The sequence below is a fragment of the Phacochoerus africanus genome, chromosome 15, assembly GCF_016906955.1.
Source record: "Phacochoerus africanus isolate WHEZ1 chromosome 15, ROS_Pafr_v1, whole genome shotgun sequence".
In the NCBI taxonomy this organism is placed as follows: Eukaryota; Metazoa; Chordata; class Mammalia; order Artiodactyla; family Suidae; genus Phacochoerus; species Phacochoerus africanus.
The window spans coordinates 132,806,195-132,821,241 of NC_062558.1; the positions used below are offsets into that span (position 1 = coordinate 132,806,195).

A 15,047-nucleotide genomic window follows, 5' to 3' on the forward strand; every position below is an offset into this window, starting at 1 on the left:
GACCATCTGCCTTCTATTTCCGAGCAAAGTTCCACCTGCTCCCACTTTGCCGCCCAAAGCTTTAAAGGTCCCTCGGGTCCAGCTCGGATTCTCCTTCAGCGCAGACCCGAGGCCGCTCTTCCTGGAGCCTGCAGTGCAGACCTGCGGGGCGAGCCCCTTCCAGCGGGTCTTCCTCCACCTCCCACCGCCCCGGCCGCGCGGTCCTGACACTGGGCCCGAGTTGGGCCGGGGCCAGCTGCGCACGTGACCTCGCTGGGCCCCAAAGCTTTTCCCCACACACTGCCCGCCACCGCCGGCCGCGGAAAGCCCGGGGTCCACCCATGAGAGCGCGAGGATGGAGCAGGACCCTCAGGTCGCGAGGGCGACGACACCACACCTACCCCACCACGGACTCCCCTCAATAGACAACCCTGTCAGTCAGCCAGCAACCGACACCCGCACCACCTATTTCTCAGGGGTCAACGGCGAAAAACCGCCCCGCTCCCGCGCGCCACATCGCGCCTGCGCACAGTACCGGCGCAGGTGCCGTCAATGCGCATGCTCCCGCCTTGAGCCCGTCCTCGCGCAGCTTTTGAACCCGGCGGCCGAACCCGGCCGGTACGCGCATGCGTGTCTCCAGGAGCTGGTCTCCCGACCCGGCGAGAAGCCGCGGCTCGCAGGTCTGGAGCCAGACCGGTCGGAAGTGGCTCCTTCACCTTCCCTCTGTCAAGCGGAAACTCGGGCACTGGAAGAGAGGTTCCGGGGCTGCTCGGGGCTGGAGGCGGCCGAATGGAGACCGGGGCCGTGGACGCGCCGCTCACCCGCCGCCCGACGTTGGCGTCTTCCTGGGATGCCGCCTGCGGAGCCCTGGCCCAGAGCCTCCGTCTCGCCCGGGCGGGCCTCGGCGCCCGGGACGCCGACTGGGAGCAGCTGCTGGCGCCGCCTGCCACGGGGTGCGCCGCGCGGGCGGGGACTGGGGCTGTGCTGCGTGACAGCCACGCTCCTGGCTGGGGAGCCGGGAGGGCAGAGGGTCTGGGCCGGGATCTGGGAGCCGAGCTGGTGACGGGTCTGGGCGGCGCGAGGGCGAGGGGGCAGGGCCGGGGCGGCGGGAGGACGGGGCGGGCGACCAGGACAGTGGGCGTTTGACACACATCCCCTGGTGGCGGCCAGGTCCTCTCCCGAGGCCCCTTGTCAGAATCGGAACCGCCTCTCTCTCCCGAAACGCACAAACACCTCCTGGCGACCGCGATAGCAAGAACACAAACCAAAAAAGCCAAAAACCAACTGAGGAACATCTTCGTCAGCTTCATTTTGAAAGTGGCACCCTTCTGGCCATTGTTCCATTCTGTACCTCCCCCTCCCTCTTCCAAATTGTTGATTCACTCACGGTGGATGCCCCGTAAATACATTTCAGCCGCTGGGCAGGCGGTTACAGAGAGTCGCTTAGAAGGTAGCGATCAAGAGACAGGGCGAGTGGAGCGCCCTGGCGGCTAAGGCATCATTTCCTTACGCATTCTGCACTGAGCGCTTGTCCCGTGGGCTGCAAGGTGTTTGACTCCAAATGCACCTGTGAAGGGAACTGGAGACAGTAAGTCCTGTGGCCCACTCCGTGGGTTGAGAGCATTCATTGTTCAGGGAACTTGACGGTAAAACTCTGCTGTCCTCATTTTGTTTTCAGCCAGGATCTGGTGATTTTGAAAAGGAGCTTGCACCGCCAGGGTGAAAACCCCTGCTTCCTTCACGTGAGATGTGACCCTCGTGGAGGTGAAGAAATGGTTTCTGTTGGCGTCTTAAGTTCAGCACGAAATATGGAAGTGTACTTAGGAGAGGAGTACTGTGGAACCAGCAGGGGCAAGAGTGTTTGTAATGTTCTGGATAACAGGTGTGTGACGTGTGCACGTCCCCGTGTTCTTCGGAAGTGGTGTTTTGACTTTCTGGAGCTTTTGTGATGTTTACTGATTTTGTGACATTGGCGCCAGACACTAGGGAAGGGAAGAGAAAAACATACCGGCAGGCATGGGAGGGATCTTAAAGACGATCTAAATCAGCCGAGTCGTTTTTGTCAACGTGGAAGTTGAGAGCTAAGGGAAAGAAAGAAATTGGTGGAAGGTCCTGGTTGGTTAGTGGCAGCGTTTTACCCGAATGAAGTTCTGCTAAGTCTTTCTTGCCTCTTTTCCTTAACTCACAAGGTTCTGTTTTCCCCAAATGAATTTCTCTGTTCGTCTGAAACCAAGACCATGTTCCTGTGGGAAGCCCATTACAAATAGTGCGTGAGCCCAAGGCGGCCCAGCACAGACACATGTAACCCATTGTACATGTTTTTTTCTGATTTCTTATGAAGAGTTTGTTGTAATCGTCCCTTAATCCGATGCAGAATAGGAATTGTGTTGTTACTGTACATGTTGGGTATAATGGTTGTTACTGAGCTTTAAGATGTGCTCTGTGCTACATGATATACATGGGATACCTAATTTAATTTTCTCATGTAGTTAGTAAGGGGTGGGTAGTTTCTTCATATCCAGTGCAATTGAGTGGGAAGCCCCAATTGGTTATGCCTCACCAGGAAGACTGAGTCTCAGGATTTAAATATAATCCTGGAAACCTTTCTTTTTGAAAGTAACTTTTTTTTTTTTTTCCTTTCTTTTGCTTTTTAGGGCCGCACCTGCAGCATATGGAAGTTCCCTGGCTAGGGGTCGAATCGGCACTACCCCTGCTGGCCTACAGCACAGAGCCACAGCAATGTGTGACCTGAGCCTCGACTGGGACCTGCGTCACAGCCACAGCAATGCCGGATCCTTCACCCACTGAGCAAGGCCAGGGATCGAACCCTGTCCTCGTGGATTCTAGTAGGGCTCATTACAGCTGACCCAAAATGGGGACTTCCTGAAGGTAACTATTAAGTGAGATTTTTTTTCATGTATATATATATATATATATATACACCCACAGAGGGAAAGAGAGTGTGTTCCCGTTGTGTCTCAGCAGGTTAAGAACCTGACTGGTATCCGTAAGGATTCAGCTCCGATCCCTGGCCTCACTCAGTGGCTTAAGGATTCAGCATTGCTGCAATGTGCGGCAAAGGTCATAGGTGCAGCTCACGTCCCGCTTTGCTGCAGCTGCGGAGTCATCTGGCAGCTGCAGCTCCGCATCGATGCCTAGCCTGGCAACTTCCATATGCCGCAGGTGTGGCCCTAAAAGGAAAAAGAAAAAAGGGAGATAATATATGAAATTTTAAAACAATTTTTTTTTATTTTTAGTGAACAGGAAAAGATTATTTTGTACAAAACATACCTAAAATTGGAGTCTTCCACACGTGCTTGTAAAATAAAGGTAAGTCATTCCTAAATTTTAACGACTTTGAAAGCCGTAGTTGTTTTTCTGCCCTGTAGCTTTGTTTTTTGTTGTTTGGTAGTGTAGTTAATCCATCTCGGTCCCTGGTTTTAGTTCAGAAATAGTTAACATACGGAGTTCCCATTGTGGCGCAGAGGAAACGAATCCAACTAGGAAGCATGAGGTTGCAGGTTCGATCCCTGGCCTTGCTCAGTGGATTAAGGATCCAGCGTTGCCGTGAGCTGTGGTGTAGGTCACGCACGAGGCTTGGATCTGATGTGGCTGTGGCTGTGGCATAGGCCAGCAGCTGTAGCTCCGATTAGACCCCTTGCCTGGGAACCTCCATGTGCCGCCAGGGTGTGGCCCTAAAAAAGCAAAAAAATTAAAAATTAGAAATAGTAAACCATGTAAAAATAAATCTTTTTCTAAAAAATTATCAACATTTTCCTTTGAAAATGTGAACAGATATTACCTATAGCAATGTCATGATATGTGCTATTGATACTAGAGTGGTAGTATACTTTTTAGCCCTGAAAATTGCATGAAAAACATTTTTTATGGAGTTCCCATTGTGGTGCACTGGAAACAAATGTGACTAGTATCTATGAGGATGCGGCCCGGCCTTGCTCAGTGGGTCCGGGATCCAGCATGGCCATAAACTGTGGTGCCAGTTGCAGACTTGGCTCAGATCTTGTGTTTCTGTGGCTGTGGTATAGGCTGGCGGCTGTAGATCTGATTTGACCCCTGGCCTGGGAACTTCCATATGCTGCAAGGGAAGCCCTTAAAAAAAAAAAAAAATTATACATTGCGATACAATTGGTTTACAGTATTACATCGACTTAACACTTTTTATATAAAACTTAGGTGCTAAAAATCCACGAGCAGTTTTGGTCCCATAATATTGAGAAAGATGTAATACACTTATTTCAGCAAAGGGCTCCACGAGGTGCGAAGTATTAAATGATGTCAGCAGATCGAGGGCAGGGGTTCTGGGCTGGAAATCCTGAGCCCTGGCTGTGAGGTGAGCTCTCTTGCCGACTGGCAGCGTCACCTTGGGCACGTCTCTCCAGCTAGTTCATTAGGAGCTGAAGAAAATAAATGCCCGGCTCGATTGTCTTTCTCGCTCATGTTCTGCTCTGATTGTGACTTAGCGAGGAGCGCAGAACTGATTATCCGTAGATGTGGTTTTAGGCAGGATGTCGAAAGAGCTTCCAAAGTCGTTTAAACGAGGCGATTCTTCCTCCAGCCTGTGTTTGAGTGCCTGTGGATGCCAGACCCTGTACTGGGCGTTTATGGAACACACTGGAACAAGCCCTCCCGTTGCTGATGTTACAGCAGGCCAGAGAGATAAGAGGGGGATTCAGTTTGCACAAGGGGTACCTCGATCATTGCTGAGACCGGCTGGGGGGGTGGTACCAGTAGGGATAATGTGGCGGTTGGAATGTGTGCGTGTGCATTTCATGAGGTGTTCACTTCCTCGTTGGTGACAGTCACCTCCTTAGTGCCACACTGTGTTTCTGAGTGGCGGATCTGAATTCATCTGTCCCTGTGTGATATATGGGTTTGTCGCGTCTCTGAAGGTGACGGGTGTCTGCAACTGTGCTGTGGGGGTACCAGGCAGCGCAGAGGGTGTTTATGTAGGTAGAGCCTCAGGTTTGAAGGAAGGCTTCTTCTGAGCTAATAGTACACGAAAGGGAAAAGTAATAGTTACTGGAGTTCCTGTTGTGGCTCAGCGGTAATGAACCCAGCTAGCATCCGTGAGGATGCAGGTTTGATCCCTGGCCTTGCTCGGTGGGTTAAGGATCCAGTGTTGCCCTGAGCTGTGGTGTCGGTGGAAGATGCAGCTCAGATCCTGTGTGGCTGTGGCTGTGGCTGTGGCTGTGGCTGTGGCTGTGGCTGTGGCTGGCAGCTGCACCTCCAATTCAAGCCCTGGCCTGGGAACTTCCATATGCCACAGGTGTGGCCCTAAAAAGACAATAAATAAGTGAATAAGTAAATGAATAGTAGTCATTACTTATGCATGTCTTTGAGCCCTTGCTCAGTGATACATACTGCCAATGTTAACAGGTGTATAGTCCTTGTAACAATCACGTGAAATCATTGTACTCCCGACTGGAGTTTGGCATTTGCCCAGGGTCGCCCAGGCGGAGCCATCCTGAACCCAGGTCTGTCTGATTCTCAGTCCTGTTTTCCTTCCACTTGGCGACTTTGTTTTCCTTCACCACCCAGGAAATGGCTTTGGTTTAAAAGCATGGACTACAACTAGAATGGAAAAAGTTAAAATCATGAAAATAAATAACTAAATAACTAAAAGCATGGTCTGGATGAGGCAGCATAAAGCTTTGGAAAACCTGGAGAACTGCGCTCAAAGTTTGACCTTTATTTGCTCTTTTGTCAAGTTAGAAAATCACCGTGAACCCGTCTTTTCTGCCTGGAGACCAGTGCTCGCTCTTAGGCCAGCTTTACATTCCCTTAGCATCCCCTTAGAATTTATCCTGAATTCTAAAATACTGACTTATGCTTGGTGTGTCAGCAAACACTTTGCCTCTGGTCCTGGGCAGTCTTCTTTTGTATGAAATAACATTGTAGCAAGTTTATGTTAAGGTCCTGGATTGGCCTGGTTTATCCTTAACTCCTGAAACTTTTCAAGTAAAAGAGTATTTACACCGTATCTTTTAGTTGCGATATCAGTTTTAAAGTTCAGGTGGTTGTTTGAGCCTACTTCTGACCGAATATTCTAGAGGAGACCGAAAAATGTACTTGAAGTTAATTTTGGATTCTTGAATGCTTCGCTGTTCCTTCAGTACTGACAAGAAGTGACCTTAAGAAATGATGGGGTATTTTTAGTAGTGTTAATTTTGCTGAACTTTTGTGTTATGATAGCTGCTCTCGTTTGGTGAAAAGCAGTGTGTGTTCATCAGTAGAGTCGTGGTCCACGTGAGGCCCGTGTCCCCGGAGTCTCCGGCAAGCTGTCCTCGTCTGGGGTCAAGGATAGACCTGGAGCGGGTCCAAACCATCATGGAGTCCATGGGCTCCAAGCTGTCCCCTGGAGCTCAGCAGCTGATGAGTATGGTTCGGTTTCAGCAGCAGCAGGTGAGCAGAAATGGATTTCTTTCCAGACACTCTTTACTGTGTGTGTGTGTGTGTGTGTGGTCTTTTTTGGTGTGCACCCTGGCCTATGGAGGTTCCCAGGCTAGGGATCAAATTGGAGCTGTGGCTGCTGGCCTCCGCCACAGCAGCGCCAGACCCTTAACCCACTGAGGAAGGCCGGGGAGCAAACCTGTGTCCTCGTGGGTACTAGTCGGGTTCGTTACCCCTGAGCCAGGATGGGAACTCCCTATTTAAATTTTTTTAAATAATGGCTTTTTCTAAGGACGTGTGCTGACTTAAATTTTTTTTTTTGAAACTTCTAACACTGAATTTAATACTGTCTTTACTGACTTTTCTAAAAATAACATTCTGTAGACCTACCCTCTTGCAACAAGATGTTTCCGTTACAGACGTCACAGTTTTCCATGACCTCACTCAGCTATTCATTTCGCAAGCATTTAACCCTTTTCAGAGAATAAGGTGCTGTTTGGTTGCTGAGAAGGTTCAGAGGTCCTTTAGCCAGCGGCCTATCCTTGAGGATCTGTACTCACACTCGTAGCAGGTGTGCGAAGGCATCTAATGGAGACTGATGAGGAAGCCTAGGAAAGATTTGTTATTGGAAGTAGCTCTATTTTTGTTTTGTTTTTTTTTTTTTTTTTGGTCTTTTTCATATGGAAGTTCTCAGGCTAGGGGTCAAATGGGAGCTGCAGCAACGCCACAGCCACAGCAACGCCAGATCCGAGCCACATCTGTGACCTACCCCAGAGCTCACGGCAACACTGGGTCCTTAAGCCCCTGAGCGTGGCCAGGGATTGAGCCCGCAACCTCGTGAGTATTAGTTGGGTTCCTTACAACTGAGCCACAATGGGAACTCTGGAAGTAGCAGTTTATCTAATCCTTCAGAGAGGAAAGGTGGAATTCGGCAAGTAAATTTGGAGGGGGCGTTTGAGGGCTGGGAGATAGTATGGATTAAATCTTCAGTGCTAGGAGGAGGAGAACGTAGCTGGAAAACGAATAGAAGTGTTGACCTCTCCAGAGCGATATGTACATGTGCCCTTTGGTTTATCCACCAAGTACTCCTTGGAGGTCTTCAGGGGGATGACAGGGCAACCAGATTTTGAGGGATTAGGTAAGAGATGGGTTGTAGGAACATGGACGTAGCCAGGGTAAAGGGGGCTTCTTTCCAGCATCCTAGAGATGAGGAACCTGCCTGTGTCAGAATCCCTTGGAATGTGTATGAAGTGCACAACAGTGGCCTTCACCAATGACCTGAAGCCCTGAGGGTCAGGCCCAGGACTCGGCTGCTTTAAACAGGCAACACCAGGTCACCAGGTGAGTCTTATGCCTAGTTTAGTTGGAGAACAAATCTTGGAGGCAGCAGTGTGGGGCGGGCAGGAGGGGGAGGAATCCAGTGGAGACAGAGATGAAGAATTTTAAAGCAGAAGAGATTTTTTTTTTTTTTTTAATTCGGAAGAAATTTTTTGAGTGTGCAAGATTTTGAAAACATTAGAGAGCCGTAATGAAGTAAAACACTTTGTGGGCCGATTTTTATGTTTTAAAAGCTTGACTTTGGCAGGGGGGATTCACATGGATGATGGTTTGGGGGTTTTTTCCCCCCACGTACCTAAGGTTGTTTTTGTTTAATTCCCAAATAATACTTCTTCTTTGCCGGGAATTTCAGCCAACTCAGAGTGCATTAGGGAAGTGATGAGGGCTTTCCTAACTCTTATCCTGTCCCCAAGCTTGCATGTTCTAGTGTCTGCCCAGCACGTGAATCCAACCAGTAGCACACGTATCGTGACCTTCCCCTGCAACCTGTCATCCTGGCGAGTGGGCGCGTGCACGCGCAGAGGCACACACACGCTGAATCCTTGTATACAGGGACATTTGGGGAACACCTCGAGGCAGAAAGAAGGTGCTCCTGGGAAATCTTTTTTTAAACATTCTAAAAAAAGTCTTCTCTCTGGTGGGGAGGCCGCATTTATGGACCCATCCTGACAGCATATACCTGGTCCTCTAGGATTGCTGGTTGTTGACAAACCGGGAACCAGGACTGTCCCCTTGCACAGGGTCCCGTAAGCTCTGTAACTGTCCATTGAGTGTGAAGTAGGGATGCTTCGCGGTGAGAGCTGCCCCCTCTGGGGAGGGGGTGGAACCACACCCTGGGTGGAACCTTCGCGTGTTAACTTGGGCAGGGCCTGTCCTGAAGGGGAAAGGAAGGAGCTGGGAGCAGCTTCCCAGCCTCGCCCTGCTTCACCTGTGCTTGTGGGTCCTTGAGTTCTGGAAAGTTTGATTCAAGTGATTTCTTATTTCCTTGTATTTGAAGTTCCAGTGTGCTGACTTTGATTTGGTTTTGCTTCAGCGATTTAGAATAGTTGAATAGGAATTCTCTCTCAAAGAGCCACGCATACAGTTGTTACCTGAGTGAAAGCCGTGCCCCATTTTCTCAAGAAACTATATTCAGTTATTTAGGATTCTCATTGTTGACCTTTTCTCATCTTCAGAATAAAAAGAACTTTTGTTCTTGCTTTTTCAAGGCGATACTTGATGGGGGTTTTTGTTTGTTTGTTTTTTTGTTTTTTTGGTTTTTTTTTTTTTAGGGCCACAGCAACACAGGATCTGAGCCGCGTCCTTCTGTGACCCACACCACAGCTCATGGCAATGCCGGATCCTTAACCCACTGAGCAAGGCCAGGGATCGAACCTGGGTCCTCATAGATGTTGGTCAGATTCGTTTCCGCTGAGCCATGATGGGAACTCCTTGTTTGATTTTTTTGATGATTAAAAAAGTTGGAGTTCCCGTCATGGCGCAGTGGTTAACGAATCCGACTAGGAACCATGTGGTTGCGGGTTCGATCCCTGGCCTTGCTCAGTGGGTTAACGATCTGGTGTTGCCGTGAGCTGTGGTGTAGGTTGCAGACGTGGCTCGGATCTGGCGTTGCTGTGGCTCTGGTGTAGGACGGCAGCTACGGCTCCGATTGGACCCCTAGCCTGGGAACCTCCATATGCCATGGGAGCGGCTCAAGAAAAGGCAAAAAAGATAAAAAAAAAAAAGAAGAAGAAGAAGAAGAAAAAAAGTTAAAGGAATCCCGCAAGATGTTCAGACGTAAATACTTAATTTTATGGAACTATGAGAGCATATATGCAAAATTATATTTGTTTTGTTCACTGTATTATGTCCAGTGGCCGAAATAGTTTCTAACACGGAGTAGCCTTATGGTAAATATTTGATGGATTCTGAGTTTTGTGCTGGCTTAATCCAGCAGTCATTTTTTATAACATTCAGAAAATATATGGACTGAGCGTCTTCAGCCAATCTTGTGTAGTACTTTTCTCAGTCTCTCAGTAGATGCTGAGCAACAGTAAGTAGAGTATCCTTGGATAAGAATCTCTAGTCGGGAGTTCCTATTGTGGCTCAGCAGGTTAAGAACCTGACACAGTCTGAGAATGCAGGTTCAATCCCTGGCCTTGCTCAGTGGGTTAAGGATCTGGCGTTGCTGTGAGCTGTGGCATAGGTTGCAGATGTGGCTCAAATCTGGCATTGCCGTGGCTGTGGCATAGGTTTCATCTGCAGCTCCCGTTTGACCTCTAGTCCAGGAACTTCCATATGCGGCAGGAATGGCCAGAAAAAAGAAAAAAAAAAAATCTCCAGTAGAATTCTGTATTTAGAATTTAGGATGGAGCCACATAACTTACCGGTTAGCTAGGCTACAGATAGTTTTGCTTTTCTTTTATGAAAACATTGAAGAGCATAGCCAGAACATGGCCTGTGTAGGAGGCAGGGTAACCTCCTCTGAAAGGTGAGCCAGAGTCTTCTCCGGAACAGTAAGTAGAGCACAGCCGGGCCAGTGGAGGCCCCCAAACCTAGTCCTTACCCGACAGGTTATTAAAGCCACAAATGCATGTATGAGTGTAACTGTCTGGTCCCTTTTCCAGTGTAAACACCCGGTGTGTCCTTAGGTTGGCTTATGATACGTGACAGTGGGTGGATGGCTGTTACTTCTATGGCAGTCATCAAGGATTACGGTTAAATCGAGAGTACTGCCATTTTATTACTAAGCCTTAAGGAGGCCTTTTAGTAGAAACATTAAAATTTTCCTGAGTATGCCAGGATTTGCTTGACTGTTTTCCTCAGCAGAACTACCGTGAAGTGATTCCGAGTCCTGGCTCGGGACTTAGGTGACCTGGGTTCGTGTCCTGGTTCTCCCACTGACTCGTTGTCTTACCTCGGCCAAGCTGACTTTGGGCTTTGTCCCCCCGGCTCGGTATTGGGGTCGAACCTCTAGCCGACCTCGTGCAAGGACGTTAAGGATCGAGGGAAAGGAGACAGGTGGCCTGACTCCAGGTCCCTCCGCGGTGGGCTGTCGTTCTCACCCGAGTGACCCGCGTTGCCCTCTTGCCTTGCTCAGATGTGCATTCCCATCGGCGAGCCGCCCCAGTCGCCTTGGGGAAGCGCTGGCTCCACGCCCGGGGTTGGAGCACGAGCATCCTCCGCTTCGGGAGCCTCGGCCAAGTCGACCTCCACACCTTTTCCCTTCCGAACCGGCCTGACGTCTGGAAACCGGACCGAAGACGTGCAGGCTCACCCGGACCAAAGGACGCAGCCAGCGGCCGGGGGCCCTGTTACCAGCCTCCAGGAGTGTCCCCTGGGGCCACAGAACCAGTCTCTTCTTGAGAATGCGCTTAAGGCTGCAGTCTCTTCTTTCTCACCGAAGAAAGCGGGTGACAGCGCCCCCGTAGCTAACTCGGAGCTGCCACCTTTCCTCCAGAACTTGTGTCATCAAGTGAGCCATCTCCGCCTGGGACCTCACAGCAAGTGGCAGGAGAGCATCACCAGGCCCGGCGAAGGCCCTGCTGGGCTTCCGTGAGTGTTTGAGACCAGTGTGGTTTCGACCGGGGATGGCGGGAGGTGGGGGGGGGGGGAGGCAGATTGTTTCCACGGCTACTGCCTGACGGTGTGTCCCGAGGGAACTGGGGGGGCTTGTATATCTTCGCCTTAACACGGTTGAGGAAGGAGAGAGTCTGCCGAGTAGAGCGGCTGCTCTGAAAGAAGGGCACGGCACCGGGGGTGGCGAGCACCGCGCAGGCGTTTTACGGAAGGGGTCCGAGCATTAGAAGAGGGGGGCGTGGGGGGTTCTCTGCGTGAATGGGCAGGAGCTGCAGTGACCGTGAGATGGGCATTTTTTGTCCAGTTGTATGAAGTGCGTCCTTGGAACAGATCTTCCTGTAGAGCATGTGTGACTCGGGCTAACTTTGGAGTCATCCAGACATTTTTCAGCTCTGAATTATTGAGAGTGTATTGGCCCTTTCCCCCGACCGCATAACTCCAATTTTCCCTAGTCCCGCTTTGACAGGGGGGTGGCTAATGTTTAGTAGGTTCCCCATCTGCTATATACAGGCCATGTGTCCAGGTGTTGCACTGGATTGGAATTGCACATCTCTTCAGTGTAGTTTTGGCTCAATCAGTTTGCTTTCCTGTTGGAATCTTTTTGGCTTAGATGATTTTCACATGGGAAAGGTGGAAGTTGTACTGGTTGTGAAATGTGAGGAGTTTTACGAGTGGTTGAAAGTATCTGAGGAGGATAAGCAAGGAAAACAGTGGTCTCCGACTGTTGATATTCTACATCCTTGTTAACGCCTTGTTACGTGGTGTCGGGAAAAAACAAAACAGAAAAACCCAAAGCCAAAAGCAAACCAAAAAGCTAAACAGAAATTTAAGAACTGCTTCTGAGTCCAGCTGAGACGGATTATCTTTCATCCTTCTCAGATGCCTGGTCCAGCGTTGCCACAAGCTGTGGACACGGCTGGGATCTGGCATTGCTGTGACTGTGGCATAGGCCAGCAGCTGCAGCTCTGACTTGACCCCTAGCCCGGGAACTTGCATATGCCACAGGTGTGGCCCTAAGAACAAAGAACCTGGAGATCCCTTGTCAGGAAACAGAAGATGCTTGTGAAGACAAATTCCAGCAATTTAAGTTGGCTGTTTTATATACTATGGTTTGGTTGTTTTTGTTATAATATTAGGAGAAATTGTGATCTTGTTATTTTTTTAATTTCCTTTTAGAATGGACGAACAATCCATTTGTTCCTCCTTGGAAAAGATGCTTTCTAAAAATATGGAAGTGATGGAAAAGAAGCTCACGGACTACATCGATCAGCGAATTTATAAACTCCAGGAGCACATAGATAATAAGATTGCTTTGTTGGTGGACTTGCTGCAAAATCCCAACTCCCCACCCTCTGGGATGCCTCTAAGACACTATGACTCTGGAGAAAGACTTTCAAATGGAGAAAGATAAGCACTCAGCACATACAGAGTACTACAGATATTTATTAAGTATTTATTACAAAGCCAAAACCCCCCAAAAAGTTTATGAAAAGCAGGTATTTAATGTCCTTTGAAATATCTCCACTATATATCAGTGTTCATTTTTTACTGTACTTGTATATCCAGTACTGTACACTAAGAGTTAACATGATTGAGGCATAAGTTATTTTTGTTTGCAGTATTTATCACTCTTAACAGAAGTTTATGTACACTGCCAGGTTAAGTGTTTATGATTTTAAGGATTTCTAATGGAGTTCCTTAGTTTGTGTTGTGTATGTGTTTTGTAGAAGTATATTTTTTATTTATACAAAGATGTTATTTTGTAGTCTTAGGAGTGTGAAAAATAATGCTCTGAGTATTTGATAATTTTCCTTTTTCTAATTGACTGTTTTTGAAAAATTGGATACTAAAGTCGTGGAACCTTTCATTCAAGTCACTAATTTTTGTGTTATATTGCTTATCTTAAATAATGAAGAAGATACAGTGTTTGGCAGGTGTAAATTGGTTTACACTGGGGTGGTTCATGTTCTTTGTTTCAGTACGGTGTGGCAGTAGATAGGGAAGGAAACATCACAACTAGCCTGTTCCTCGTTAGGATCGTTATCTGAGATTGTTTGGTGTAAAATGAGAAAAGTCACCTTGTTTTATGTCAGTTTACCCAGAAAGCATAGGCACTGTCCTTTTCTGAGCTGATACAGTTTCCGCTTTCCAAAGCCCTTTTCTGTTTAAAGTGTTAAATGCTGAGGTTCTTCATTGAACGATCAAGGAGATTGCAATTCTCTCTGTCAGCTTAATTTTTAGAAATTACAACTATTGCGTATGTGTTGAAAGGTGATATATTTGCATCTAAAAAAATAAATGGATCCACTCTAGAAACTGCTTATCTAAGTAAATGGAAATTTTTTATTTTCAACTAACCTTTGCTTAGAATGTTTTATTTTTATGAAAAGCGGTATTTCACTTATGCAGTATTTTGGTCAGTTCTTTAAAATGAGGGCTAATTAATATACTCTTTATTTGTATCATACTACAAAGGTAACACAGAATATGGAAAATACTCTCACTACAGCCACTTGAGAATTTGCATATTTGTCTAATCTTTTCTAATTTATGGGATAGTAACAACATACATAGCTATAAGGTAGTATGTTTTTGAGGAGAAATCTGTTGTACTCCAAGCTGAGGCTGTTAGTTAAATTTTACATCTTCTAGTAGTTGTAGTCTGTTTATTTACAAAGTACCTCCTGGAGTTCCCATTGTAGCTTAGTGGTTAATGAATCCAACTAGGGACCATGAAGTTGCGGGTTCAATCCCTGGCCTCGCTCAGTGGATTAAGGATCTGGTGTTGCCGTGAGCCGTGGTGTAGGAGCGGCCCAAGAAATGGCAAAAAAAAGACAAAAAAAAAAAAGCGCCTCCTTTCAGGTACTGGATTCATCTTAAAAATCTCATCTTGATTACATCTGAACAGAAATAAAGTCACATCAAAGATGTTTAAAGATTCAGTATTGGAAAGGAATGGTACAAAATGTTCTTGAACTGAGTTTTCCAGTTTGTAGATGCCAAAAATCTCTCTAGAGAGACAGTCTTTAGTTTAGAGTAATGTGAGCTAAGACTTGGATTTGATCTTATTGCAAAATTCCCTGAAGTCTAAATTTCTGAGTCTACATTAATTAAAATGATACCTATGTATTAGAATTCAGATACTTTTCCTTACCTGCTTGCCATTATTATTGTGTCAGTATGGTGGTACAGTTAAAATCAATTATAAGCAACAATAAAACTTCTGCTTTAAAAGAAACATTCTGGAGCCCCCTGGTGGCCTAGCAGGTTAAGGATTTGGCATTATCTGGCATTGCTGTGACTCTGGTCACTGCTGTGGGGGTGGATTTGATCCCTGGCTTGGGAATGTCCACATGCCACAGGCAGTTGTGGCCAAAAAAAAAAAAAAAAAAGAAAGAAGGAAAAATTCCTCCTTTGTTTAAAGAATGCCACATATGATATGTTCTGTAGATTGATGATATACCATTATCAAAATACAGCACAAATTAATAATTGTCCATATTTCTGTTGGAAACAATGAAACACAAATAGAGCCTTCTTTATAAAAAAATTAAGTATACTTTATAATTCTGGTGATTATTGCTATAGTTATAGAAATATTTTATCACAATTAGCATGTTTTATAGAATTAAGAGTAAATTTTACAATATTATGATTATAGTACTAGAAATAACTCAGATGAACATTAATTTTTTCACTTACAACTTATTATTCTTTCAGAGCTGTAAAGGTCTAAATTACATTATATCTGCCTACATATC

The 15,047-nt window shown here is 47.0% G+C and overlaps 1 protein-coding gene across 2 annotated transcripts; it reads left to right on the forward strand.

The window, feature by feature from the left end:
- The first annotated feature begins 567 nt into the window (after window positions 1–567).
- Window positions 568–13,602, forward strand: C15H10orf88 (chromosome 15 C10orf88 homolog). Of its 2 annotated transcripts, none has more exons than XM_047761093.1 (6): window positions 568–932; window positions 1,658–1,861; window positions 3,237–3,309; window positions 6,193–6,402; window positions 10,808–11,262; window positions 12,463–13,602. In XM_047761093.1, exons 1-6 carry the CDS (start codon window positions 769–771, stop codon window positions 12,695–12,697), a joined length of 1,341 nt encoding a protein of 446 aa, XP_047617049.1. In that variant the 5' UTR covers window positions 568–768; the 3' UTR covers window positions 12,698–13,602. The 2 variants fall into 2 exon arrangements, with proteins under 2 accessions (XP_047617049.1, XP_047617051.1); XM_047761095.1 differs by lacking the exon at window positions 568–932 and adding an exon at window positions 1,103–1,567.
- The last annotated feature ends 1,445 nt before the right edge of the window (window positions 13,603–15,047 follow it).

Coding starts and splice junctions, on each gene's coding strand:
- C15H10orf88 (XM_047761093.1), top strand. CDS start 769: ATGGAGACCGGGGCCGTGGACGCGCCGCTCACCCGCCGCCCGACGTTG. Junction 3,310..6,192: donor CACGTGCTTGTAAAATAAAG/GTAAGTCATTCC, acceptor GTGTTATGATAG/CTGCTCTCGTTTGGTGAAAA. Junction 11,263..12,462: donor GAAGGCCCTGCTGGGCTTCC/GTGAGTGTTTGA, acceptor ATTTCCTTTTAG/AATGGACGAACAATCCATTT.